Source organism: Mesoplodon bidens, assembly GCF_964165515.1.
Source record: "Mesoplodon bidens genome assembly, contig: HAP1_SCAFFOLD_342, whole genome shotgun sequence".
Classification (NCBI taxonomy): domain Eukaryota; kingdom Metazoa; phylum Chordata; class Mammalia; order Artiodactyla; family Ziphiidae; genus Mesoplodon; species Mesoplodon bidens.
In genome coordinates this window covers 62,549-90,287 of record NW_027672367.1, presented here as the reverse complement: position 1 = coordinate 90,287, position 27,739 = coordinate 62,549, and the positions used below count along the sequence as shown (strand labels likewise).

Genomic DNA, 27,739 nt, shown 5'->3' with positions numbered 1-27,739 from the left:
TCAGATGGAGGGTTGAGGCCCCGAGCGTGGTCCAGTGTCACGGGAGTGGGGGCGGGGCGGGGGGCTGGCCGTGAAGAAACAAGAGGAGGAGGGGCAAGGCTCAGTACTGGATCCTGCTGACTACACACACCCACACACACCCACACACACACTTATAATCTTTAGCTGCCCCATGAACTTTTTGTGAACTGTTTAAAACTGGAGGTCTGTTGAACAAACAGCGGCGCCACTGCCAGCCATAATTTCATTGCAACGAGCTAAAGACTCTTTAACTCTTCAGGTTCCAGGCCAAAGATGGACCTGAGCGGAAAGGGACAAGGAGCCGGGGGCCCTGCCTGGCGTGAGGCCCTTCTCCAGAATGACAGCCCAAATCCTGGGCAGGAACACCCTCATCCTGGGCAAAGGCCGTACTGCGTACACCCCACCATCACTGAGAAACGGGCCCACCCCCCATCTCTCTGGGATGTAGAACTAACTAAGGGGATCTTGGGCACAAGGGACACACAGATAGGGTCAGAGACACCGCCACGCTCACCCCATTCCTCTTCTAGAAGCGGCTATTGAAATAGTTGGGGGTCTTTCTTACTTTCTTCTTCTTCTTTTTTTAACCTCCAAGGAAAAGTTCTTCAAAAGTGACTTCCCTCACCCTTGGCTGTGGGTCATGCTGCAGGGGGCAGATGACGTGATTTAGATGACAGACAGAGCAGGCGCTTTGCTGCTGTATATAAGAGGCTCATCTGCCCTTATTTCTCAACGACCCCCCCCCTTTTCTTCCACAGGTGGGTGATGCTTCTGGAAGTGCCAAGATGTGTGAAGTCCATGAAAAGCACTTTACAAGCACCAACCTGTTTCCAGTGGGAGCTGCTAAGCTACACCTTGGCTCTGGGTTTTAACCCTTTTTTCCAGCAGTGGAGAGAAGGGGGCAAGGATGTGGGATAGGGATGAAGAGGGAAGGTGGCCAAGAGAAGGGGTCAGCCGGGGAGACGGAGGAGGGTCTGGTTTCTGAAGAACAGACCAGGAATTGTGGTGGCTGCCCGCTGAACACCCAGTTCTGGGAGAGACCCGGCTTGCAAAACGCAGACTCGCTGCGTGGTCTCCGGCTTTCGGTCTGGCCCTAGGGGCAAGCACAGGAGAGCTTGAGTCTCCCTCGACAGACTTGGGCAGTCATCTGGTCCGGGAGCCAAGAGTTATGATTAGCATCCGAGCTTGGCCTGGACGCTGGGGAGAAGAGCCTGATTGGCAGAAAGAGGTCAGAGGGACCAAGATTAGGAGCTGTCCCCCCAACCTCGGCATCCCTGAGTGAGGGCACCTTGGCCCTCTGTGAAAAGACACGAGGGGGCACACGGGTCCCCAGCTGTACCCACCACCGTTCTGCCGATTCCTGCTATGAAGACACCATTATGGAATGAGGAGAAGGAGAGAACATTTGTTTTGTTTTTTTTCTTTAAAGGCGACTTCCCTTGCCAGGCAACAAACAGATTGCAAAGGAAGGAGCAGTGGCCGTGAGAGGCTGGCGTGAGCGCAGGGAGGAAGGCAGCACCAGGCCACTCCTGCCACCTCTCCTTTCTCTCCACCCCAGCTCCTCCTGGCACCGGGCCACTTTCCACTGCCTCCGCCCTTGAGGCGCTGATGGATTGGTTCAAGTCTGCACAGCACGCTTGTCAAGTGACAGCGACGGAATGGGAAGCAGCGCCACCAAACCATCCCAACTCCACTCCAATACTAACGGTGCCCCTTCCTAGGGCCTCACTCTCTAGGCACCCCATGCCGCATCAGGCACTTATCCAGTTAGTGACCAAGAACACCTGGACGGGTTTTGGGGAGCTTCTGGCTCAGAAGGCCGGGCAGACGGCAGGGCTCCCAGCCAGCATGCCATGTGCCACGGCCCTCCGTAGGCTGGGGACCTCTTCGGGGAAGGGGTGTCTCTCACTGCACGGGCATGGCTGGTTCTCTGTGGAGGACACGCGTGCGCGGTCACCACAGCCTCCCAGCTCCCACTCTCATCAACGGCGTGTCTCTGGGCAGGTGGCCGGACCTCTTCAACTTTGGCCCCCTCATCTGTAAATCTTTGGCACCGTGTTTTCCAGAGGATTAAACTGCACTATGGACTTGAGTTCTGCCTGGCAATAGCTGGTGCAGGCCACATCTAACCCATTAAACAGCATCTGACTCCACTAAACATTCTACGTAACAAACAAACCCCAGAATGGCTATATAGTTTCCTTGCGGCAGAGGGAAGGCTGAGGCAGGGACACAGAGGGGGCCAGGGAGGGGTGACCTTCTGCAGAGTGTGTGGCTTTCATGGAAGCCCAAAACTGATGGCACGGGAGCCCTTCCTGGGACTGCTCCAAGCGCAGACTGAGTCACAGACAGGCACTTCTCTACTGGCGTCAAGGAAGGGAGGGATGAAGAAGTTCCTATTTTAGCATTGGGGGCCGCGAGGAGGTGGGAGATGAGAAAAAGCGGTCCAGGGTGTGCAGCGTTGGGGCAAGTCCTCCTGGGATGTTTTCCCCAGTATGTGTAGCAGTGGGGAGAGGGGAACCCCAAGGATGCCCCCAGGTCGGGGGGAGGGTCGCAGGCTTCCTGGGGTGTGGCTGAAGGAGGTCGCCCGACTGGGTCCTGCAGCCGGGCATGGGTGCTGGGGGGGAGTGGGGGGTGGGAGGAGTGATCCAGCCTGTCCAGGCGCTGTCTCTTGGCACACTCCAAGTCATGGCTGTCGCCGCCTCCAGAGGCGTCCCCACTCACGACCCAAGTTTTGCATTAGTAACACAGCTGCGGAGCAGGAGTGCGGGTGTGACGGGGTGGGGGACGGGAAACTCACGTGGCTGGCCCTGACCTTTTGAGCAACCAGAACCTTCCCTGCCTCCTCCCAGGGCGCCAGGATAGCGCCGCGAGCCACTCCGGTCAGTCGGGAGTGAACTTGGCCGGCAGCTGCGGCGGCGAGTGGGGGAAGGGCGCCCCCTCCCCCGCCTCAGCCCTGAGCACGGATTGGTCGGCAACAAAGGGATTTTCTCTCCCACCACACACACCCGCGCTGCCGCAGGCTCCTCGCCCCTCCTCCGCCAGGTCCCCGCGCGGGGCCGACCCCGCACACGCACCCCCCGCCCGACCTTCCAGGACCCACGGATCTCTCGGCTAGCCCGACCCCAGCTCACCCCGCCCGCGCGCTCCTCTGGGCTCCCCCTTCCCAGGCGCCTGCCGCTGAATCTCTGACAAAAAGCAACTTTGGGTGGGCGCACGGAGAACCCAGGATGTGCGGCGGCGCGCCCCAGGGGAGTGGGCACTGACTGGAGACCGCTCCAGCCCATCGTCCTGCGCTCCCTTCGGCCAGTCTGGAGTGTTCTCTCCGTGGACGCCTCCCCCACCTTCCCCGATTCAAAGATGCAAGCCAGGTGTAGCCAACTGTAAAAGGGGGCTCGGGGGCTTGGGGAGGGGGGCACCAGCAAGGATCGACCGGGAGAGCCGCTGCCAAACCGGGGCTGCCCGCCACACACCCCCTTCCCCCAAAACAGAGCCGTGGCCCCCCGTCAGTTCTTGGACCAACCTCAGACACTTCCCCTTCCCCCTTCCAACCCCCCCCCCCACGCCAGGCCTCGGCTTTTTGTTCCTTTCACTTTCTTTCACGGTTGTGCCACACACAACCACGCGTGTATGCAAGAGGGGGCCCCATTTGGAAGCTGGTGTCCCTCAACAGGAGGCAGCAGCCCAGGACAGGAAACCTCGGTTGAATGCAATTAATCGACCTTACTCCACTCCTCCCCGCCCACCCACCCTCCACACCCCCCCGGGTCTGGTCCCTACAGGCTGGGATCCCACTTGGAGTCTACACAACCTGGAAACAAATCCAGAATAAACGATCCATAGACCACGACTCTAGAGGGGGTGTCACTGCACTGCAGCCTCCATCAGGGCTTTGTAGAAATAAAGTGAACTCACTGCAAACTCCTCCCCCCACAAGGAACAAGCTATACCAGAAAGCTATTAACGACAGCTATCATTAGTACACACAGGAAGCACAAAGGAACTTTTTACGAATGAAAGATGCATAAAACACAGGGTCCTGTGATCTGCACCCGGCTTCCCTGCTGACTGTGTGCAGCCTGGGAGTCCTGGGAAGGCTGGGGGTGAGGGTCAGAGGAGGACAGGGGCTCCCACTTTCTTTACGAGGAACAATAGGAACCCCACGTCTGTTCATCTTGGAACCCGGAACACCCCCAAACAAAGCTGTGGGAAAACTGCGGTAGACGTGGGGGCCCGTGAATTTTTCTAGCTGTTCAGAGCTTAATTACTCCTCCTTGATCCGTGGGACCAGACACGACACCACCAAGGTTAAAATGCCCCAAACAGCGCCGAGCAGATGTGAGCGAGCTGGCAGACGCGCAAATGAGGCCTGCCTCGGAGCACGATAACAAGAGACTAATACGTTGCATATCGTTGAAAGAAAATTATTTTTCTCTGATTTGCGTTTGCTTCGGGGGGAAAAAAAAGCCAACCAGAGTCCCTCTTCACAAGCACGAGTCTTATCCTGGAAATGCAGCCCGGCTGCATTAAGAGAGCTGGAAGGAGGGAAAGACTGCCAGCGCTTTGGCGTTGCAGGCTTGTTTATCTTTCCCCTTTTCCTCCAAGGCGAAACTCGTTTTGCAAGCAACATTCCTACAGAAAATGGCACACGTCATAAAAAGAGACCAGTTTACAGAACTGGCACCGAAGTTCATGTATCATTCCAGAAGCATCTCCCAGCTCCCCACTAGGGAACCCAACTAGATGTAGAAGTCCACATTATAACCCAGAGAGTAGATCTGGGGGCAGGGTGGGGCGGAGGTGGACCCATAATTTGCAGATATCCTGCAAGCTGTACACTCAGGGGCCGAAGTCACACAGAAGGGCAGGATATAGAGTTAAGTCAGCTCTAAATGATCCTCCAAAGCCCGGGGGCCAGGGCTGCGGAAGCCTTCAACCTTGAGGTTGGGGGGAGTGGTGTTTACACCCAGCTTGCCCCAGGACAGCCCAGGGGCAGGCCCATCTTCTGGACCATCCTGAGCCCCGCCAGCTTGGACCGGCCCAGCGGGGTATTGCTGCCACCCACCAACTGTTCTCCCTCCCACCCTGGCACCTCCCCGCAGTGCCTGGCAGAGGACCAGGAACTCAGAGAAGGCCGGGCTCTGGGCATTTAGTTGATTAAGTCACAGAGTGGGTGGCGCTGTGGGCAGACCTCAAGACAGCACCGTTGGTCCTGCAGCTGAAAGGCAAGCGCGCTCTTAAAAACCGGGAAGGCAAAGGGAGGCGGGTGATCAAAAGCCGACTTGCACCCCTCCCCACCCCCATTCACCCCCCTTCGGGTCCTGAACCTACACACTTGTGTTTCCAATCCAGGAAACAGGGCCGAGGGCATAGAACACAGCGGCCGCCCGTCTCTTGAACTTGTCTGAATAACAGGGCCATTTCAGAGGAAGAACAACGGCCTTCAGAGCCTCTGCAATTTCCAGAAAGCCTTCAGTTAATAATACATTCTTTCCAACAGGCTTGCTTTAGGGCGGAAAGTTATTTTCCCAAATCTTAACAACCCGGTCACAAGCCACTGAGGCCCCAGGTCAACAGATCCCGGCCAAACCCCTCCAGACAGTTGACACTCATGACCCCGCAGGCCCTCTCCTGCCACCTCTGCCTAACAAGTTCCCTAAACCACAACACACCAACCAGCGCGCACGTCCACCACGATCCCAGGAGCCAGAAAGATGCGTGTCGCGGGGTGCGGGGGGGCGGGTGCCGCCGCCCAGGGCTCTCTCGCAGCGCATCCGAGGGCTCCCGGGCCAGCAAGGGGCGGCCACCTCTGCAGCTCTCCGCGGGCCTGCATAGTGCGCGCTTTGTGTGAGCGCCGAGGAGGCACAGCGCTGCTCGTGCACCAACAGCTGTCACATTATTTGCACTCGCTGTAAACAGCCTTCACATTCCCCCCTTACCACACAGTTAAAGCCAGACTAACAATCCAGTTAGAGATCAAACCAACAACAGCAGCATTGTGTCTGCCTTCGCACCAAGCCCAGCAGCTGGCAGGTTTCTCCGGAACAAGAGACCCCCCTCCCCCCACCCCTCCAGGCTCCAGCCAAGGCTAGCCGAGGCAGCAATGCGTGTGTCGCTGCTGATTGTTAAAGCAAGAGAACACAGCCATTTCGCGCAGAGTTCTGTGCGGTTCATCAGCTCTCCCAGAGTTTCCTCCTCCCAGGCCCCCTCCCCCATTTCCTCAGCTGGGAATAAAGGTTGTTCAGACTCCCAGGGTCGGTTTCTCTGCTCAGCAAAGTGTGGGTCGGCCTGCCCCGGCCAGGCCTGGGGTCCTGCAGCCCTCTCTACCGTGGTCCCAGAGGCTAGGCAGCCCGGCACTTTCTGCAGCCCAAAGCCTCGTGCGTTTCGGAAAACCGTCCAACTCCCTGAATCCTTCCTGGTCGCCCCACTGACCAAAATGTCTCCTTTTATGATTTTTGGTTAAGTCGAACATTTCCATAATCGTCATTATTAGCGCAAATTACATGCCTGATCGGTCCTTAAATAGATTTTAATTAAATAATCATACAAGGCTCATTTTATGACTTAAGAAAGGCATTAGTTTTCGTTATAAACTTTCCACCAGGATATAGAATAATGATAGCAGACAAATACTTATTCTTTGAAAAGCACCAATAACTGATGGGCAGAGTGTTGGGAAAGAAGACCCTGCTTCACACCTTCTGGAATCCAAGTGGAGACTAGACAGACCACATCTGCACAACTTTCCTCCGGAAAAGGGAGAGGGGATTTCTTCCTCCAAAGCATTACTTTTGTCTTCTCTTTGGGGCCAGGAGAAAGGAACCCCAAATGTTCCTTTTCCTTGCCCATCTGAAGAGATCTCTCCAGCTTAGAAGTCTCTTCTAGAGACCACTCCTCGCCACCCCCATCTGTTTTCCACCCCTCAGTCTGCTGAGAGCCGTGGTGGAAAGCAGGCAGGCTGTGCTTGTTAAATGCTGTGTAAAATGCTGTTAATAAAATAATAAATACAAAGGATGGAGGCTGCTGGTTCCATGGGTGTTTTGACTGGAAATGCCTTGGCACTTGTCATGTGTTTATGGGAGGGCAGACAACTCTAGGATTTACATAGTTTGGACATCTCTGTACTTCATTTATTCTTTCCTAGTTGACGTAGGCCTAGAGCTATTTCAAGTTTGCATTTGTACAGAACTGTTAAATGCCTAAGAGTTTCTCCAATTAAACCAAGTTTTAAATCAGACCCAAGGCTGGAACGTACTCTCGGCCTCGCCCCACTCCACCCCTCTGCCTCTGTGGCTGGAGAAAACAAACAGACACTCAGCAACGATCCCCTGTCCTTGCTCTCCCCACCTTCACCACCCCCACCCCCGGGGGGGGCACCTAGGGCAAAGGTTAAGGTGTCTTCAGATTACAGGCAAGGCCCTGGCTACACACACTGGAAAGCACTGCAGTTGGGCGCATCCTGCGCATACTCGAACCTCTAAAATAGTGAGCTAAGATGGGGGGAAAACTGCTGGCCTGGTAAAACCCACTGTTCACAAAACAATGTCAGCAAAGGCTGAAAGGCATTCTTTAGAGAGGTACCAGGGACTCATGCCTACTGAAGCTCTTTCAGCACAAAGGCTTTTAGGGGAAGAAGGGAAAAGGGGGATGGGGTGGGGGAGGAGAGAAAGGGAGCGCTCCTGTTTCAGAGCAGGCATCCCCAGAGAGTCAAGAACCAAGTGTAGCTTCAATCAAACGCTGACTTCCCCTCTGGGAGTCTAGTAGGAAACCTGATCACAGTAGCTCACTACCGGCCTGGATCCATACAGGTCTGGTTTTCTTCTCATGCTAGTAATTTTTTAAAATACATATCGATAGAAAAGAAGCAATCCCTGACAGACTTTTATTGAAAACCACACTGAGACCTCATAACATCCAGACTTAATCCCTATCAGACAAACCACAGCACCTCTGGCCCCTGCAGTGGGCCAGACCCTTTCACCTCTTCCCACCAGGTCTCTCCCCTCCAGCCGCTGCTGTTCCCTCTCCCCGAAAGAATGACGGGAGGACTTGCCAAAGAGCACCTAGATACCGGTTCTGGAATCAATTCCTAACCATATAAATGATCCCACTTAGGGGGAGAAAAAAAAAATCCCAGCCTTTTCATATGGATTCCTTTAAAGCCCAGAATGCAAAGAACTGTAACAAAGGGAAAGAGGAACCCACGGAGGCAGACCTGGAGGAATAGCCTCAGGAATACCCTTGGAGGGGAGCTTAACCTGCAGGTTGGCCCCCAGACACTGGCCTACGCAGGTCTTGCGGCGGGGGGGGGGGGGCTCGGGCATCTCATGGGCAGCAGGGGATGGAGAAGCAACCTATAGGAATCTGACCAGTCATTCAAAGCAATTACTAATCCTCCGGGCCTACTATGTGCCAAGTATTCTTTGATCCTAAAGGTGGAAAATTATTCCCAGTCTTACAAATGAAGAAACTTACTGAGGCTCAGAGGCCATAAATAACCTGCCCCCAAGGTCACACAGCTAGTAAAAATGGGCCACGGTCAAACTCAGTCCTGGAGTTGAGGAGAGGAGCCAATTATTGGTCAAATTGTGCCATCCAGAATCCACAAGAAGTTCGGAAGCCTTCCTTGGCCCTTGTACTCCAATACAGAGTAAAAGGATAGCACTTAACACCTATGAAATTCGGTCCACAAGGAGCCCGCACCCTAGTTTCTCCTACACCCAGAAATCTCTTGGTCCATGTGAAGTCTTTCGAAATTTCTGCCAACATCCTACCCATCTCCCTACACTGGAACACCCTGGTGTGAGGCCAGGGGTTCCCAACAAGGCTCCACTTTCCCCTCCTCCAGGAGCCCAGAACAGGCAGTGGGAGGTGGGTGCTACTCTTAGGTCTCTATAAAAAGTGCTGACACCTGGAACTAGAAGAAGGCTTGCCACATAAAGCAATAAATCAAATTATCTAGACAGAGCAAAAGCCCTTTGGAAAGACTGCCTACATCTACCTTTCCTAGGACTTGAATGAAAAACTCAGGGACCAAAGTGGGCTGGGGAGGCAACTGAGGGGGAAGCGGCTTGCAAGATGCTGGACCCTCCTGGACTCCTGGGGGTCCCCCCAAAAAGCCAAGTCCCGAGACAAGCCGGAGGTTGGGGTTATCTCTCCTCTCCCCAACTTCTCATCCCAGCAGCGCAGGGTCAGCGCTCAACATCCCCTCCCCACCCCATCTTCAATTTCCTGGTCTGCCCCGGGCTTTCAGAAGCTCCGGGAACCATCCACACCCGATGCCACAGACGCCACAGGCTCCACGACCGAGGGCCGTCTCCAGCTCAGCTCGGTGGGAAGGGGAACGGGCAGGAGCGCCGGACACTCAGCCGCCCCTGCGGCTTCCCGGCCCCGGGCGGGTGGCTCCTCCAGTGGCCGAGGCTCCGGATGTGTGAAATGGCTCCAGGAGCGCCTGGGGCAGGCCAGGGCCTCCGCAGCGGGAGGGACCGAGGCGATGGCGGAGCCGGGTCCTCACCCCTCTAGTCAGCCAAACACGCCCCGGCGGCCCGGCAGCCCCTGGCTCGCAGCCAGTGGCTTTCTCTCTTTTTTAAACTTTCCGGCCTTGGCCATCACCGCCGATTGGGACAGGATTTCCAGCCCCCGCCTTCCCGCCTCCACACCCTCCGTGCAGGCCCTTCCAACCTCCAGGGAGGTGACCCCCGCCCCCGGGCACCGTGAGTCCCTGGCCCCGGCAGACCCTCCCCCGCCCCCGCCACTTGGGCCACCTGGAGCGAGCCGCTTCCCAAAGCGATCGGCGTGCGGCCGAGTCTGGGGCTGCTGCTGCGTCCGGGGAGGAACTCCCGCAGCCTCCAAAGGTCCAGGCCTGCCCGCAGCGGCATGCAGAACCGCCCCCTACTCTCGCTCTCTTCGAAAGACCAGACGCGGGGGGAGGGGGGGCGGGGGAAGTTTAAGGCCTGTCTTTAAAAAAAAATTTAACTCTTCAGATGCAAGAATTTGGGTGCTCTTGGCACGGTTATGAGCGCTCGGGTAGAACAATAGAAATGGGGGGTGCCGGAAATGGTGCAGGAAGACCCCTATAACCCTATAAACCTCTCCTCCCCCCTCGCAGTTACTATTAGCATTAAAAGATCCCAGTGCCTTCAATGCAATAGTGCCTGTTTATAACTTTCCCCTGCTGGGTCCCCATACCCTATACAAGCCCCCTCCTCACGTTTTGAAATCACCAGGGCAAAGATCGCTCCCAAATCTGTGACCTCCCGGAGCTCTTGGGCCTCTCACCTGCTCTTGCCCCTGGCACCCTGACCTGACTCACCCTCTTCCCCCCAGTAGTTCCTCTGGTTTGCACCTAGACAAGAAATTTAGTTTCATTTAGCTTCCGGTCTTTAATTTTAGCAGGTCTCCTTTTTGCATGCAAATCAATATGGCAATTACCATCTAAAAGCTCGCCCAGCCCCGGGTCAATGTAAATTGATCATTGTCCGCCTTCCACAAAATAACACCGGGAGTCTGTGATGCATAATGAGATTATACTGGAAACTGTCTTTTAGATCAAATTCTATTTTATGCTGTCAGGATCTTCTCCTAGCGGACTTCCCCGCTAGTCTAATCACGGGGCGCCAGAGCCCATGGGTGCTGAGGGGCGATGGCTGGCCGGGGAGACATGGTTCTAAGAAATAACAAAGTGCGGGGACGCGCCCCCCCCCATTTCCAACACCCTCGACTAGGGGCCGGCGGAAATGAGCCTGCGCTGGGAAAGGGGGCCTTCTACAGAAACGTTGCGGGGGGGAAAAGTTCGTTGGTTAATTCCCATCCAACAGAAAGTCAGCTATCCCTTCCGGAGGAACACATGGGGGGCAACCAGCGAAAGCCGTCGGGCCGGGCTGGAGGTTGGGAGACGTCCACGGCCAAGTGCTCGGGGCACAGGCGGCTTGGCTGCCACGGGGGTGGCCTGAGAAGACCTTCCACTCCTGCCCCGGCTGCTTCTCAAGCCAGCGCCACCATCTAGGCCCCGGCAGCGCAGCCAGCCTTGCAAACAGACGGAATCCTGCCGGCCGTACACTCGGGCGAGGCAGCCCGGTCGGGCCGGGCTCCTCCAGCCAGGAGAAGGTCCTCCCGCCCCCGCGCGGCCCCCGGGGCACGGGTGTGACCCTGGAGCTTAACAAAGGGCCTTCAGAGCTCCTCGGGCGGGCGGGGGAGCGGTGGGGCCAGCGGGGAGAGGGGCGGTACGGCGGCCCAAGTGAGGCCCCCCGCCCCGCCGGGCTGGGTCTGCCGGGCCCGCCGCCCTCGAGGAAACCACCGAGGTGGCATTGCCGGGGCTGCTGGGCACTCCCGAGGACCGTCCTGGGGTTCGGGCGGCTCGGAGGCCGGCGAGCCTCCTGCCCAGCCCCGCGGGCCCGGCTGTCGTGCCCGACCCAGCGCGGGCTCCACCCGAGTGCGGTCTTCCCAATAAAAGCTGGAATTCCCGGCTGGGCTCAGACAAAGAGGGACCGCGGCAAATCGACGCCGCGGGCAAATCAAACCCAAGCCGAGTTTACGCGCGCGTCTGGGGTCACAGAGGCGCCTGCTAATCCTCCCTACGCTGGCCGTCCCCGCACGGTCTCCTCAAGGGGGTAAAAAAAAGGGAAAGAAAGCATACCTCCCCCCTTGATTCCGCCCAGAGGCCGAGCTTCGCACTTCTTTCGGTTCAGTCTCTCTCAGTTCACTAGGCCCTGCGCCACCTTAGCAAACAGGGCTTAGAGGAGCGCAACATCCCTTGCTTCCGACCCAGAATGCAAAGCTACTCCTCTTTTTCCTCCACCATCCATCCTCTCAGGGTCCAGAACTCAAAAATCTTTCAGAAATCCTCCTACCTGCTCAAGACATACTCTCTTCCCCACTCTAGATGCGAAGAAACTATAACCAGAAGCAATCTTAGTAACCAAGGGCCATCCACCCTTAGCTAGGCACCGTCGCCCTCAGTTTCCCTCTAGCCGAAGACACAGTATTTCCCAGTGAATGAGTGTGCGAATGTGGTCGTGTGGCCCACACTTCCGTGCCCTGCTCTGTCTCACCGGGCAGGAAAATCTTCATCAGGCATTGAGGAGTTTTTGTCATTCAGCCTGTGTATCTAAGCATGGATGTATGCATGTGAATGCTTTTTGTGTTTCCAAGTGACCCTCTTCACACCTTTAAATGGGCTTTTGTCTCTCGAAGGAACTTACAGAAATTCTGCTCCAGTTTCCAGCTCAACAAACTCTGGGATTTTCTCCTAGAATCTCGCTCTAGGTCTCAGTATTTGCATACCCATGTTTACATTCCTCGCGGCCAGTTCTTTCTCTCTTCTGTATCTCTTGTTCCATGTGGGCACCAGAGCCCAAGTGTCTTGATTTGTCTCAGCACATGTCATTCAGGCGCACATCTTAATCTGTGCATTCCTGTCTAATACGTACACCTCCCCACGACTTACATTCTTGCTTTGCCTATAATGGGGCTCGTTCCCAGACCAATATGGGTTTGCAGTTTAATGTAACTAGAGGATCCCCTAAGACTCCAAACCCTAAAAGGAAGAGGAGGGGGAAGGAGAGAGGAGTGTGACTAATGATTCATTTCTCTATAGGGTAACCCACCCACCAATTTCTACCTCAGGGAAAGAACGAGACCAATGCCTGCGGAGTTGTATTAAATTTTTAGACCCATTCAATGTTGACCCCATGGATGTGTATACAAATGATCGATCTTGTACACATCACTGTCCAACTCCTGTTTGGAGGCTGCCTCCCTGCACATATCTTATTTGAACTCTCCACAAGTTCATGGTTAAAAGTGTTTTTATTTACATAGACAACTCAAGGACCCCTTTGCTCTCTCCGACGCATACCTGTATGCACTGGCCAGGCATTTCAGGCTTGGGTCTTTGGTAGGCAACACTCTCGGTCAGAGGCCCCACTGACTAAAGCTCTGAGCAGACCTTCACATACTGGGCCGCTGGGAACGGTAAGGTCTAACCTCTGCATCTCCCCAACTCAGTTCCTTAAGTGAGGGTGCCCACCGTGTGTGTTCACACCTTCCCCATTGAGAAGTATCGGGTCAAATTAGATCACCTAGCAGCTGCGTTTGGTTCGTCGAAGAATCGAGCCCAATGTACCAGGATGTGAGACTGCATACACAGAAGAGAAAGGAAAACCCTAAGCCCAGACTCCCGCCTCCTCTCCCCAGGGGGCTACTTTGCCTCCAGGAATTTCTACTACACTCCACACCCCCACTCTCCCTATCGTCTTTAAAGGGTTAAGAGAAAGCCTCGCAGCCTTCCCTCCACCCTGGTCGCTGGGCCCGAAGGCTCGCTCGCTCACGGGAGTCTGCCGCCGCCTCCGCGGCCCGCCCCCCGCTTCCCGTCCTTCAGCCGGGAGGGAGCCTGCATGCCTGTCTAGACCCATCTATCACAGGCACACCAACAACACCCGCGAGAGCGCGGAGACCCTACCCAGGACCCCCTGCCCGCACGGTTCCCGGCGGACAGAACGCTGGAGCGTGACCGCGCCTGCAGGGTCGGGGTGGGACTCTACGGGCTCGGGCTGCCCCGAGCGCACAGCGGGTCTGCCCCGGCCCCGGCCCACAGCGCTCCCGCCAGCCCGGCTGCCGGGGCACAGTCACAGCTCTGTGCGCTGGGCAGTCCTATTTTTATCTTGTCTAATCCCAAACTGGGCGGGGAGCACAGGCGTCGTGCTTAGAGAACAAGAGATAGGCGAGGGAGGCGGGGAGGAGCAGCCAGGCAGCGACGCGAGCGGGAGCGAGTTAAAGACACAGTCGAGGCGACCGAGAGCAGGAAGAAAGAGCGGGCTGTGCGGGCCTCGAGGCGCCGCACGCAACGCGCCGCCCGGCCAAGTTACACTCGCCTCCCGGTCGCCCCTCGCCGCCCATCCCTCCCCACTTCCCAGAGGCGCTCTCCGCAGCCCGGGCCGCGGGGCCCCGGCCTCTGTGGGAGGCACAGGCCCGGCCGGCCCTGCAAAGGGCTGGAGAGAATCGCTAATGAGCTGTGCGGCCCATTGATCCGGAGAAAACTTCCTAATTAACTCTCAGTCACCTACTGGTGACAGCGCCTCAAAGGACAGCGCTGGGGCCGTCCGAGCCCCAACCCCGACCTGCCCGCGGAGCGCCTGGCGCCCGAACCCCGCGCGCGCGCCCCCCCCCCACTACCCCAGGCAATCCCGGTGAGTGGCGGCGTAAACCCGCACACTAAAGGCCAGCCTCGGGTTAAACCTGGACGGCATATTAATCACCGCCATCTCCCCCCTTCCTCCTCGCGGTGAAATCATGCCCAAAATAAACACGGGAACCAACACTGCAAAGCCCAGACCAGATAACAGGTCGGGGGTGGAGTGGGAAGGGTCGAGAAGCAAATGTATTTTCCAAGTGTCCACGTACAGGAGTCTCGGAGGCCGACAATTAAAATGACCTCCACACAAGCAATTCTGTTGGCCAAACCGAATCCAACACCTCGTAAGGATTGATTTCGGCCCGCGGTGTCCGTTTCCAGTGCCACAGGAAGTGTCAGATGGCTACAAATACCCAAGTCTGTCTGCGTTCACCACCCACCACCTTCTGGGGTGGGCCATTTCCTCCTCGTTTTTATTCCCAAGTCATTTTAAGGATTTTTCTCCAGAGACTACCCCTAGAATCAAATACCACTACCCCTCCTCTGGCCTTCTCTCAAAAAAGAAACAAACAAACCAAAAAACCCAGCTAAAACCCTGAGCTGTCTACTCTAGACACAAGAGGCTGTACGAATACCTATTTGAAGCGCGCTGGTTTCTTTTTTTAAGGTTTGTTTTTAAATACACATAACCCTCCCCCCTCCTTCGCTCTTCCATCCCCGCAACCCCCCAACCCTTTAGACGCCGGCGGCGCGCGCCCTCGTGCGCGCGGGCACTCACAGCCTCTGGCTGGAGATCGCGGACTTTCTGGAAAAGATTCATTAACTGCAAATTAAGCCTCGCCCCGGCTTCGGCCTACACGCGGCCAGGCTCAGCCGTCTCAGGGACCCGGGGACGTGCCCACTCGAGAGTGCAGGCGGCGGGAAGCCCGTCGGGACCACGCGTGCCTCGAGCCGCCCTACTCCGCACACGGCGCCCCGGGGCTTGCTTGGTCAACAGCAGGAGCACGTCGCCGCCGCCCCGAGCCCCCTAGTTGGCGGAGGCTCTGCAGCGCAGCCGCCCACCTGCTCCGAGCGCGGGCCCCGCGGCGCAGCGGCGCCTCGCTCTCCCCGCCTCGGCCGAGGATCGCGCCCGGGTGCGCAAGTTCCTCTTCGCCCTCAGCCTCTGCGCCGCACGCCCTCCGAGTGGGACCAACTTCCTCCGGCCGCAGACTCGCACACGCCCTACAGGGCTTTCCACCAGACTCCACGCTACCCAGAGGAGGACCCAGGTCTCGCCCCCGCGCCCGCCGCCGCCCCCGCCCCCGCACGATCTACCCCAACCCCTGGGGGTAGATCTTAAACTTAAAACCAACCCCACGACGTCGCGGGGAAGGTGCGGGTGGACCAGGGTGGCAGATTAAAATTTTTAAAGAACATTTACAAAACAAAGCGTCTGACCTGACTGGCTGGTGGGCGGGCGGGCCTTGTCGGAACCCCTCGCTCTGCTCGATTTCCTAGTATTTTTTTTTAAATCCATGTGATTCACGCTTTGGAGCAATCCAAAACAAAAAACAAAAAACCGGGATTCCCCTCCCGAGTCGCGCGGCAGCGGCGGCAGGTCGAGCTCGGCTCGGCCCGGGGCGCCCGCCACACACACCCTCGCGCACGCACACGCCGTCGTTCCACGAGCAAGAACGAGCTGCCCCCGGAGAGGTGAGACGAGGCAGCGGCGGCTGGAGGTTTTTACAGTTCTTTCCCGAGTCGAAAAAGAAAGCAGACGGGAACCCGCCGCCCTCCCCTTCCTGCTAGCGAGCTAACGCCGAGCCGAGCTTCCCAGCTTCCAGCCCAGCTCACGCCCCCGCCCGACTCGCGGCACTCAGCGACGACCGCGCTCCCGCGCACACAGACACACACTGCCTGCAAACTTCCAATCCGCGAACTCCCTGCTCTCCTCTCAGCCCCCAGCGGGGCGGCAGCCCCCCCACCCCCGCCGCGCCCCTCCCTCCCCGAAGCCCACGCCGGGCCGCTTAGGTTGGCTGCATTTTTAATAACTTACAGCTAGGAAATAAAAACGAAAGCGAGCAAAGCAGCCAAAGTGAAGCGCGAGGCACAAGCTTCGAGGGGTACGCCAGAGAGTCAGAGGAGCCACCCGCCGCTAGTCTGGGCCCCGAGGGAGGGGGCCGACTGCAGCCCGCCGCACGCACGCCCGCCAGCCCGCGCGGCCTCCGCGGGGAAAGGTGTTCCGGGCACTGACCTGAAATCCCCAGCCGGGGAGTAAGCAGGGAGCCTGCGATCCGGCGCTTTGAAGTTTTCCCCGGAGCAGAGTCGAGGCGGCGAGGAGGAGCGACGGGAGGTGGGGTGGGTGGGGAGAGGTGTGCGGGGTTGGAGGAAAGTGGGGTGGCGACGTTGGCGATGGGAGAAGGGGCCGGGCCGGGGAAGCGCGGCGAACAGCAAAGTTTGCCGTCCCCCGCTGCCCGCAACCCGCTCGCGGCGCCGCGCTCGCTCGCCTCCCTCGCCGTCTGCTGCCAGCCGGCTGCCCTCGGGGTCGGCCACGCCGAGGGGTGGGCTCTGGGCCGGGTGGGGGCGGGGGCGGGCTCAAAGCCTCCGGGCAGGTGGCGACAGCCCCGCGCGATCCTCCGGGCTCCGGCGGCTGGGCCGGGCTCAGCAGCTCTCGCGTCGCCGCTGCTGCCGCCCGCGCTCGGGCAGGAGCCCCAGCGCCATGCTGACGATTAGCCGCGAGCGCCCGCTCGGGCTGGGTGTGTATGTGTGTGTGAGTGTGTTGGCCAAGTCTTCCCTGCGCGGCGACAGCGCGGCTTGGGCTCACCGCCCGGCAGCTCGCGGGCTCCCCCTCCGCCGCCGCTGCCGCCTCGCTCCCGCTCTCGGTCGCGGTCTGGGCTCCGGCGCGTCTTCCCCGCTGCCGCCGAGCTCGGTCCGCGTTCAGCAAGGAGCGTAGCTCTGCCTCCCCTCGCCGCTGGGAGCCCAGGCTCCGTCTGCCGCCGCACGCCGCGATCCCAACGCGTCCCCCCTCCCTGGTTCCCTCCTCTTCCTCCTCCCCCTCCCTCCGCCCTCTCGCCCGCCCGCCCGGCCTCCCTCCCTCCCAGCAGCCGCCTCCCCTCCCCCCGCAGGCGCAGCGCTCGGGCGACAGCCAGCCGCCCACCCGCCGCCGCCTACTCCAGCTGTCGCAAGTTTGAGCTCCCCCAGCCTCCGCTCAGCCTCCGCTCAGCCTCCGCTCACCCTCCGTTGCAGCGCCTGGGCGGTGGGGTGTCGGAGCGGTGATTCCCCAAAAAGGTTTGCCCGAGTTTCCCCAGCCGATTCCCGGCGCGTTTCGCCTATCTGGGTTCGAACCCCAGACCACTTGGGTGGCGTCCCCCTCGCCCCTTGTCCTCCCCTCCCCAGCTTGGACCGAGTTTCCTTCCTCCTTTCCATACTTCCTTTCTATTTCCTTTTTTTTCTTTTAGATTCACTTTAGAAGAAATTTTACATCTTCTTAAAACATAGTTCCTTTAGCTTTCTCTTTTATAGGCTAAATCGTCAACATTCAATTTTCTTCATCATTTATATTCGCCAATAAAATACTACTTTTTATGGATTCTCATTTATAGCTCTTTGTGTTATACAGAGTTAGATATTATTAACATATCTTATTTTACATGATTAGAGTATGAGAAAGAGGAGAACAAAAAGAAAAAAAATGTGTGATGTGATGTGTGTATGTGGGAGGGGGGAGATTTATCACACACACATACACACAAACATATTCATATCAAAATAAGGAAGAAGTACTCATAACTATTACAGCCTGCGTTTCTCCAGCTGATCACATGATCATAGCTGGTATGTATAACAAGCTTCTTCCACTACCATCCTGTACACCCTATACCCTCAGCAAGCACTCCTGTTGGTCATAGATTCTTGCCTGCTAAACTTACCCAAACCTTTATTCCTGAAGGAACTGGACCATAGCAGCCCAACCTGAATTATGATAGTTTTCCACTGACTTTAATCATAGGAAATGAAAGTATTAAAAGGCACCCTGGAGGATCTTTTGCATTCCATACAGACCCTCCTTTACCCACATTATTTGGTAGCAACCCAATTTCATCTTGATAGAAGGATCTCTCCAACTAGTGCAGAAACCCCAGTCTTTGCCTGTTAATTCAGAAGTCCCATCTGGCTAGGTCAAACTCTCAACTTCTATTTCAATGAAAGTATTGTCAGGTTCCCTGGCAGAAGCATTATTTTCCTTGGTACTAAGATCTCACTGGACTTAACGTCATGGAGATGAGAAGCAAATATTTTGCTAGTGGATCACTTGCAGTGATAGTGGAGGAGCCTCTCCCATTTTCCTCCCTTGATTCCCTGACCCAGGAACTCTGACTGTGGGAGATATAGCACTATATGTGAAGGAATGGTGATCATACAGAACACTCTGGAGATATCACCTCAGCCCTGAAAGGTATTGCCATCTAGCTGGCACCATAACTGAGTCTCCCTTAGACCATTCCACCATTACATCTGTGGCTCTGTAAGGAAAACCATGGTTAGACTAATTAATTCCATGAGAATGGACCCATTGCCACATAACTATATCTCTGTATTTAAGCTGCAGGATATCAATGAGAGAGTATGAACGAATTAATAGAAAATGACTATCATGCAAAGACAAACAAGGGACTTTGTATCTCTTCTGAGGAAGGGATTCATCTGTTTTCAGTTGGACCTGGGATATTTGTACCATGTTAGGTGGAAGCACGACTTGGCTGTTTTCAATATTTGGAGATGAATACAGTTTAAGGAGATTTGCATGGGTTGACAAGGGGTGAGCTATGGTGGCCTTTTGATGTGGCCACTTGGCTAGGCCTTACCACACTTTCCAGCATTCCTTTTCTGTATGTCTCTGGGTAGGGTGGGATATAGCAGAGTTTCTTACAGGGGACTGGAGGGGAAGTGAAGCAGCAGTCATTTTATGTCCTCACTGGTCTGCTGGCTCATCTCATTGGTGAGAGACAGTGGCCAGGCCTGCCATTGCCCACCTTCCACTGGGCCTTCCTTCAGCTTCTTCTACTCTGGGACCAGTGTGGGTATTTAGTTCCATGAGGAAGGGGCTTGACTTCTGCAGGAAAACTACACAGTCAAGGTCAGAGGCAATAAGGGCTCACATAGGTTTCATTCTGTTTTCGTGGCCTCTAGCTTTTTTTTTTTTTTTGGTGTATGGGTTCCGGATTGTTGCTACTTTACTTTACATCCATATTCTCTCCCTCGTGGCCTACTTTGTGACCCCCAAGCTCCAGGATCAGACACAGTCCTAAGAATTCAGCCTTACACAATTGTCTAGGTCAGACTGTTGCCTGTGTCTGATACTGGAGCTTGGAGTCCACAGGACATGAAGTCAGGGAGAGAAGACAGACAGATGGGCCTCATTTCTTAGTAGTTCTGCTTCTTCTGGGGGACCTATACTGAAATATTCCCTTTGTATTCTGGAAACGAATATTAAGACATTCTTTCTTAGAAATATAGAAGAAAGAAATATGATGTCATTAACTTATCCTTAACTTTCCTAAAGATCCAGAATTATGCTGTGCCTTTTTCTTTGAAAGTCAGAAGTAGCATAACACCCTAAATGTTACTTATTTGCTAGCAATACTTAACAGAGAAAAAGAGGGATAACTTTGCAGTCAGGAGAAAGACAAACGGCTTGGAAAAGACACAAAATAATTGTCAGCTCCTGAAAAAGTCTTTTTTAAAAACGTTTTTCTCTTTTTAAAACGGTAATAACTTCCCACCACAGAGAGGTGCTCTCACACTTACTTCTCCAATATTTGCAAAGCATTCAAGTCCTAAAATGTGCCAACATTTTTCAAACACAGGATTAAAAATAGAGTATTTTTGTTTAAAAATAATTATATGCCATAACATGGAAACAAATAATTCTGTAGTCTTTGGAAAACAATGGTTTGCCTGTGGATAAAGTCACCCTCCCGCCCTACCCTCAGCCATCATGTCAAAGGAACAATAACCTCCTAATGTGTTAAGTTCTCCATGCATTGTGTTTTAAAACAATGCTTTATGAGCACACCATTGGTGAGCTTTCGGCATTATCTCAGTATATGGTACATCTACAGAAATTTTTTATTTATACTCCTGTCCTTTTTTTTTTCCTAAGGTACTTGAAACATTTTGCTTTGTAGTAATTTTTACTTATTTATGTTAAATAATATCATCTTTTGTAAGCCGCTGGTGATTTTGCCTGAAAGGCTGACTGTTGATAAGAAACATTCTTCTCCTTTTATTTGGCTGAGTATTTTGTAACAGAGGAAACATGACACTGTGGTCAGGCATCAGGCTTCAGAGAAAACTACTAACTTCAAAGTCTAGCTCTGCTCCCAGCCTGCTCTGCAACCAACAGCATGCCTTAACCTCTCTGTGCCTTATTTCTTTTCATTGGAAAAACTAAGATGATAACAAAATATCTACTTCCAAGATTTGTTTTGTAGATTAAATAAGCTAGTTCATGTAAAGTCCTTCACATAGCACCTGGCAAATGCTCAATAGATATTACCCATAATAATATTGTCTTCTGTGCTTGCCAATAAACTATGAAACTATATGGATCTAAAGGACAAGGCTTATAATTAACCAAAAAGAAGGAGTAAAGACCTTAGTTAATAAAAGTAAAATAATGTATCTTTTAAATATAGAGATATTGCTTCTACACAGAAATATTGCTAAAATAATAAATGTCAGACAAATAGATGCACATAACTGTTTTATAACTAGCAGCTGGATCCTTAACTCTCTATAACTTTGAAATGGAGCTGCAAAGTACAATGCATTTCCCTCAGTAGTTTCTCCAGATTCCCTTTGAATTTGTGCAGGGTCGATTGATACATACAAGCACTATTTGATAAAACATATTTTTCAAAAAGTGAGAACAGCACGTAATTACCTCTACATGATATTTCTTTGGTAATTGCAGATAAATTGGTAAAAATATTTCAATTAGGCAAGCAGACTATTGATTGCAACTTACTAGGCTGTAAGAAAAAGTGATTTTTCTCTCAAGTTTTAATATAAGTACTTACTTGTTTTATTTACAACAAATACAAACCTTCTCATTTCAGCAGCTCAAAGTCTTCATGGAAAAATCACATGATTACTAATCCTCAAGACTGACTCTCTGTATTTTTTGCAAGTTTTCGCCTACTTATTATGTTCCTGCTGGGAAGTTCCTAAAAATTACATTTCCTATAACTGGGAGTATTACTAGTTCTTTCTATCAATCTATTTTTAAAGTGCAGAACCTTCAGAACGTTCTGAATATATTCTTTTTAGAAAGGAAAACAAGAAGGTCACAGATTCTTCTTTTTCCTTTAATATTTCTCAACCACACACTCACACACACATTCCCTTTATATCTTACAAATTCATGAGAAAGCTCATTCTGTTTGCAATTTTAATTTTTGCTTTTGTTGACATGCAGTCTTCCTTAAGGGAACTTGATTATCCTTTTATACGGAAGGTAAGCTATGTACTATATTCATTTTAATTGAGGATGCACTGTTTGGAGATTACATCATCTGGTTATTTACATTTTTCCTTTCTTCCTTGAGTTGATCTCAAAGGAAACATGTGTGCATTTATAGTTCATGTATTACTGATAGCTATCCTGAGTATAACAGCATTTATACTCAGCTCTAGTTATAACTTGTTTCACCCAACCAAAACCACACTTTTCTACTGATTATAAGGTGTTAAATTCATCACAGATATCAAAGCGAGAGAGTACAGTGAGACTCAGTAAGCTTATGGAGGGGAGCTGGGGGTTTTATACTTAACTGAGGGAAACTTGATCATTGATGACACTGGTTTATGACAACGTCAGGATGGCATTAGGCAGCTCTGACGTGATAACTCCAGGGCACAATTTTTCACCTATTGGGAGGTAGTGTGAACATCTGAGCAGCTTAGCCAGTCAACTGTGTCTCCCTACAGCCATCATTCTTCCTCGAAAATCTAATGATTCTCTTAGTTCCATGGCAGAATCAGGTCACTCTAGGTAGTTCTATGTTATGTGAACAAAAGAATCACTGAGGATAGTAAAAACTAATTTTAATTTATCAAGGATCATACGTTAAGTATAATATTTTATAAATCATTTATTTTACTCTAAAATTAGTTGACAATTTTTTCCCCATAATTTGATTGGCACATTTGATAATTTGCACAGAAATGTACATGATAAGTGAACATAATGATGTTAAATAGTGGAAGATTGGAGCTGATGCAAAAAGAAAAGGTAATTAAATATATAGAAATTATAACATTATTCAAATTCCTACCCAATCTGCAATCCTTCCTCCAATTATATTTTTTCTGGAATATAGTCTTTTAAGCCAAAAGCACTTAGAATGGTCATTTTAGAGATTATGAGAGAGGAATTATAGCCCAGAGAAAACCTACATGCAATAGGTAGATAGGGGCAGGCTTATTGAATGACATTATTCAGCCAACAAGTTGATACATCATCTTAAATCTGAAATTTTGAACAACTGCAGATAAAATGTCCTAAAACATACGAGGCAGGATGGTGTCTTCAGTTTCCCTCACTTACTTTATCTTTCTTTCCTTTTCTCACTCTTACAGGAAGAGAATCTCCCTTTAACTCATTATGGTTATGCTATAAAAGACTGAGTGATAAAAAAATAAGTTTATTTCAAAGGTGCCTCACTCTGAATCATCTGAATGACAGGAATCATTATACTGAAGAATGGGACTCACTGAGAGCATATATAAAGGAGCCTTATTTTTATCCTCCACTGTCCATTCCCCCTGTGCTGTGAGACTTGTTTTGCCTTTGCTTCCTTGGGTGAAAAGCAGTGCACATCCCATACCTGCCATGGTCACTTTCAGATAACAAGAATCCACCAGTAACTTCCAGTTCCACACACAGTCTCAGTTCAATAATTATTTTGTTCAATCCACTGTATTAATTTCAACATTATGAATTTCATTTAAAGTTGAAATTCCACCCATCCCCCATCAAGGGAGAAGTTTTCAATCCACACTAGTTGTTGGAGTGTGGCATGAAAGCTCTTACTAGATTAATAATGTTGTGTGTGCCTGGTAGATGCTTAAAGCTGACACTTTCTCTTATGGTGCGTGGGTTCTTCCGAGCCCACTGCCCCATCACTGGGAATTTCTCACACGTGGTTCCCTTTAGGGTTACCAAGAGCAACTCTATTCTGGATGGTTAGTTTTAGCCATTGCCTATATCTTGTCCTATGCAAACAGCCTACCCAATCCATTGCCAGGAAACCCTATAGAAATTTAGGTCTTATAATGTCAGTAATTTATTTAAAAATAACTCATCATCACATGTGTGACATTTATGGAATACATATTTGTATTATACCCTCTAGGTATTTGGTTGACACTTGAAATACTTTAATCAGGAATATTCACCCTAAGGGTAGTGAGTCAGCATTTGAAAATTAGGAACTTTCGATTTCTACTGAGAGAAATAAGGAACCCCTGGAAAAATCATAAAGAGGTAGATTTCAACTAAAAACGATTGAACTATCATTGCCTCAATCTGCAACAGAGGACTTGTTAAACAGCCTAAGGGAATTTACAAATATGTACGTATTTGCTAAACGGGTAGTGGTTGAGATATGTTTATTGACTAGCAAATTTGTACAGATACTTGGCCTTTGGACAAGTTCTAGAGAACTCAAGGTGTAACATTTTCCCAAGTGGGGGTTTTAGCCCAGGTGTTTATTCCTTCGGTGCCACCATGATATGAAGGAATCTGTCATCGTACTAGAGGAAAAGGTACTAAATGTAGAACTGAATACCGATGAACTTATGGGATATAGGACTGAATATGGCTGCAACAGTACAGCTCAGGACTGTCTGGGGTCTATTTGCCAATTCATTTTTCTATGAGTGATAGAATTTGGTCTAAGCCTTGCTTTCACTGTAACATCTCACCTGGTTGTGCGATTTTGAGAGAGGATAAGTACAGCGCTCATGTTGCTCTAATCATTGGAAGCCTCTAGCCTCCAGAGTGGCAGTGTGAAGAAACTGTCAGAAGGCTGATTTCAACTCAGACACCTCTGTCCTTGATCTGACCTAATACCACCTAGCTATCCAGTCTTTTGTTCCTTAGGAGGATATGAGTCAGACAAGAATACACTGTGCGCCTCAAGCTCAAGGGGGGGCCATGGTAAGCTATCTGAGTGGTCTTCTTAAACTTGTTATTTTTTCACATTATATGAAGAGGGAAGTACCTTCCACTTTGTTTCCTTGAGGACTGCGATTGGGACTCACAGCACTTCAAGAACTCTCCCTTAAAATCTTCTCTTAATCTCTAAATCCTGACACTTTTGTTGTCTCTATGTAGTTGAGAAGCTTTAGATTTAAAAAAAAAAAAAAGTTTGCTCTTTACTCCATTTCAAATAGTCGAATCACAATTCAACTTGGGATGTGGGAACAACTGGCATTTATTGTGCTACAGTCTCAGTCTGAGAAGGAAATAGTTCGATTTTGTTATCCTACTATGCATAATAAAATGTAACTTCTAGAAAAATATTTTCAGGTAAGTTTTTTTATTTTTTATTTTTTTATTTTTTTGCGGTACGCGGGCCTCTCACTGCTGTGGCCTCTCCCGTTGCGGAGCACAGGCTCCAGACGCGCAGGCTCAGCGGCCATGGCTCCCGGGACCAGCCGCTCTGCGGCATGTGGGATCTTCCCGGACTGGGGCACGAACCCGTGTCCCCTGCATCGGCAGGTGGACTCCCAACCACTGCGCCACCAGGGAAGCCCTCAGGTAAGCTTTTTTTGATATTTCATCACATAATCTGTAGTGAACCAATAATTTTCAGGCTACCACTGGGCTATTTGCTACAGTAAAACAGTGATTTAATCTAGTAAACCAATTGATTATGCGAAAGTATAACTTAAAAATTATCTTACTTATACAAATATAAATGTAACTAAAAATTATTTCATTGTTGGGGGGGGCAGAGAGATAGTAGAGCTGGTTCAAAGAACATTTTAAGGCATTTATAAATAGTGGAATAAGAAATAATAAAAATAATACCATGAAAGACATGACACTAATTAAAATTCTCTGGGGCAATAAAATCATAAATTTGGGTTTATGTTGTTTTTTTTTCTTTTCTTTTTTGCTGGTGAGAAACCTGTAAACTAAGACGTGGCTTTACAGTGGTGTCTGGGCACTAATCAAATAGTAAAGAGCTAAATCTAACTCAAGTACATTTTCCTGGAGAATTACATAATCTTTGGGTGATTCTTTTAAGCAATGCCCCTGCATGACATTGAAAGGACATACCACATTCCCTTTGTCTTATTTGCAAATTGTGGATAATTTTTCCTAATAAAGGACAATATATGCCTCCTGATGTGATTATGTAAGCACTTTAACTGTTTTAGATAATTAAATGAGAAAATAATGATGGCCACTATGTATAACATGGTATAAAATACATATTTCATATTCCTCAATTTCTTTGGATCTCACTAACAACAATAAATTTGGAATAACTGGTTTTTAAGGTCATATCTGACACCAAGAGCCATTCGTTTATTTTTCTAACTGCTTGAACTGTTAGCAACTTTCAACACTGTGGCCTTTCTTTTCAAACAATCTCTTCTTGGTTTCACTGACAGCTCTTCATCCTGCTTTCTATCCTAAGTATCTGGTTATGTTCATCTTTGTACTCTTCTCAGCACTATTTATAGTGTTTTCTCATATTCTTCTTTGCTGGGGATCTACCTCTTCTTCGCTAAAATCCTACCTCTTCTCCTGAGCTGTTACATGTCGGAGCAATTAAGACCTGGTCTGAGACCCCATTTTTTTTTCACTCTGCATTCTCTGTCCTGGTAATCTAATCCACGTTTACTGCTGTAAATGTCATCTCTAGAAAAATAGGCTCCAAATTAGTAGCTCTAGTGAGAACCAGACATCACCAAAAGTTGCTTAATCAGTATCTACATATGGATAAATAAAAGCCAACTCGAAGTCAGCCAGTCCTAAACCAAACTCATCTCTCTCTTTTGCTGTTTTTTTTCTTCACTATTTTCATTTTAATGAACAACCCCATAGTAAATCCAGTTGAATAAGACAGTAACATAGGCATTGTCCTTAATGCTTGTCCTTATTCCTCTCTTCTGTATATAATTCACATTGGGATCTTTCAAGTTTACTCTCTAAATCTGTCTCAAAGGCATTCATATTTTTCAACATCAGTACCACTTTCACTCTAAGCCAAAAACCACCATTTCTTGCTTAGACTAATACTGATTCTATCTAAATAGTTTCACTAACGTGTACCTTTTGCTCTCCATCCAGTTCTCCACACTACAAAAAGAATAGCCATTTTAGAAATCACATATGTTCAGGTTATCCTTTAAAACCCTACAGTGGATTCCTATTTCTCTTAGGAGGAAGGGAAAAAGAAATCCTTCATTTGCCACACAAGTCTTGCACGATCTTTCACCCAGCTGTGTGAGCGGGTGTAGTGTAGTTGTTATAGACAAGAGTTGTGGAGCTACACTGCCTGGGTTCAAACCTAAACACCTTCACACTTTAACCGGCTGAACTATACAAGATGTTTCCCTCTCTGAGCCTCAGTTCTCAGAGAAGTTATTACTTGTACCTACTTCATATAATCATTTAAAAACTCGAATAAGCTAACACAGATCAAGTACTTTGAGCAGTGGCTTTCACTCAATTAGACATGAATTTACCATAGTTTAGTATTACTTTTCTTTCTCATTTCATGATTATCTCACACTCAATCTCTGTAGTTTTTTAATTTGCTTTAGTGCTGAAAACCCATGCTCAGTGCCCCCTCTCCCTTTCATTTGTACCTGCTACCTCCTCTACTTGGAATGTTCTTCCCCCCCCCCCTTACCTCTGGGGGCCTTGACATTTATGGTGATTCCCCTTAACCCTGGCCCCGCTTCTCCAAGTCGTACCTTCATTACATTATCTTCTTTGAACCAAGTGAGTTGAATTTTCTTTCCTGCCAGAAGCCTGACTGATGCAGAAGCTCTGCCCGTTGTAGACACTTAGGATTTACGCTGGTGGAGACTCATCTTCACACACATGCATCTAAGATCCTTATGGCACAGGGAGAGGGTATAAATATTAATTCACTAGGTCTTACATCTCCTTCCTGCAATTGACTTCTGCTCATGTTTAACTGGTCAAGCTATATCATATTTCCACATCACTCTTCAAATGGAGCAGAAAAGTACAGTGTTACCATTTTCTTGGAGAAGAAGGGGAACTAGAACACATATTACCCTGTTATGACTACAAAGCAAAGCATAAGTAAGGGCATTAGAATGTGAAAGTACATAGACTGTTGGAGGTTGTTGATCTAGTGTGAGATGAGCTTGACACATATTCTAGGATTCGATGGAAACACCTGTGAGGTCAGCTCAGTGAGGACTCTACGTGTCATGCAAAATTTGTGTGGTGTCCTTTTCTTAGAATTGAAAAGGAGACATAGGAAAAGAAATCTGGGAAGGAGAAGACAGGAGCATATCTATATTTTGGAATATCATAATTTAATCATT

General features: G+C 50.7%; 2 protein-coding genes across 2 annotated transcripts in view; both read right to left on the bottom strand.

Moving 5' to 3' along the window:
• LOC308610313 (uncharacterized protein) overlaps positions 1–15,668 on the bottom strand; it is a gene marked incomplete at its 5' end in the record, with an annotated part of 33,395 nt that extends 17,727 nt beyond the window's left edge. The window contains 2 exons of the mRNA XM_081259495.1: positions 14,931–15,462; positions 15,573–15,668. Of these exons, the coding sequence (XP_081115621.1) occupies positions 15,109–15,462; positions 15,573–15,668 (450 nt within the window). The 3' untranslated portion in view covers positions 14,931–15,108. The remainder of the gene's footprint in view (positions 1–14,930; positions 15,463–15,572) is intronic.
• On the bottom strand, positions 10–24,162 carry LOC308610314 (uncharacterized protein; the record flags this gene model as incomplete). The annotated part of the gene is made up of 4 exons (XM_081259496.1): positions 10–120; positions 587–664; positions 16,386–17,307; positions 24,122–24,162. The coding sequence occupies 3 exons, from the start codon at positions 24,160–24,162 to the stop codon at positions 605–607; spliced, it is 1,023 nt and encodes a 340-aa protein (XP_081115622.1). The 3' UTR covers positions 10–120; positions 587–604.
• Between the last annotated feature and the right edge of the window lie 3,577 nt (positions 24,163–27,739).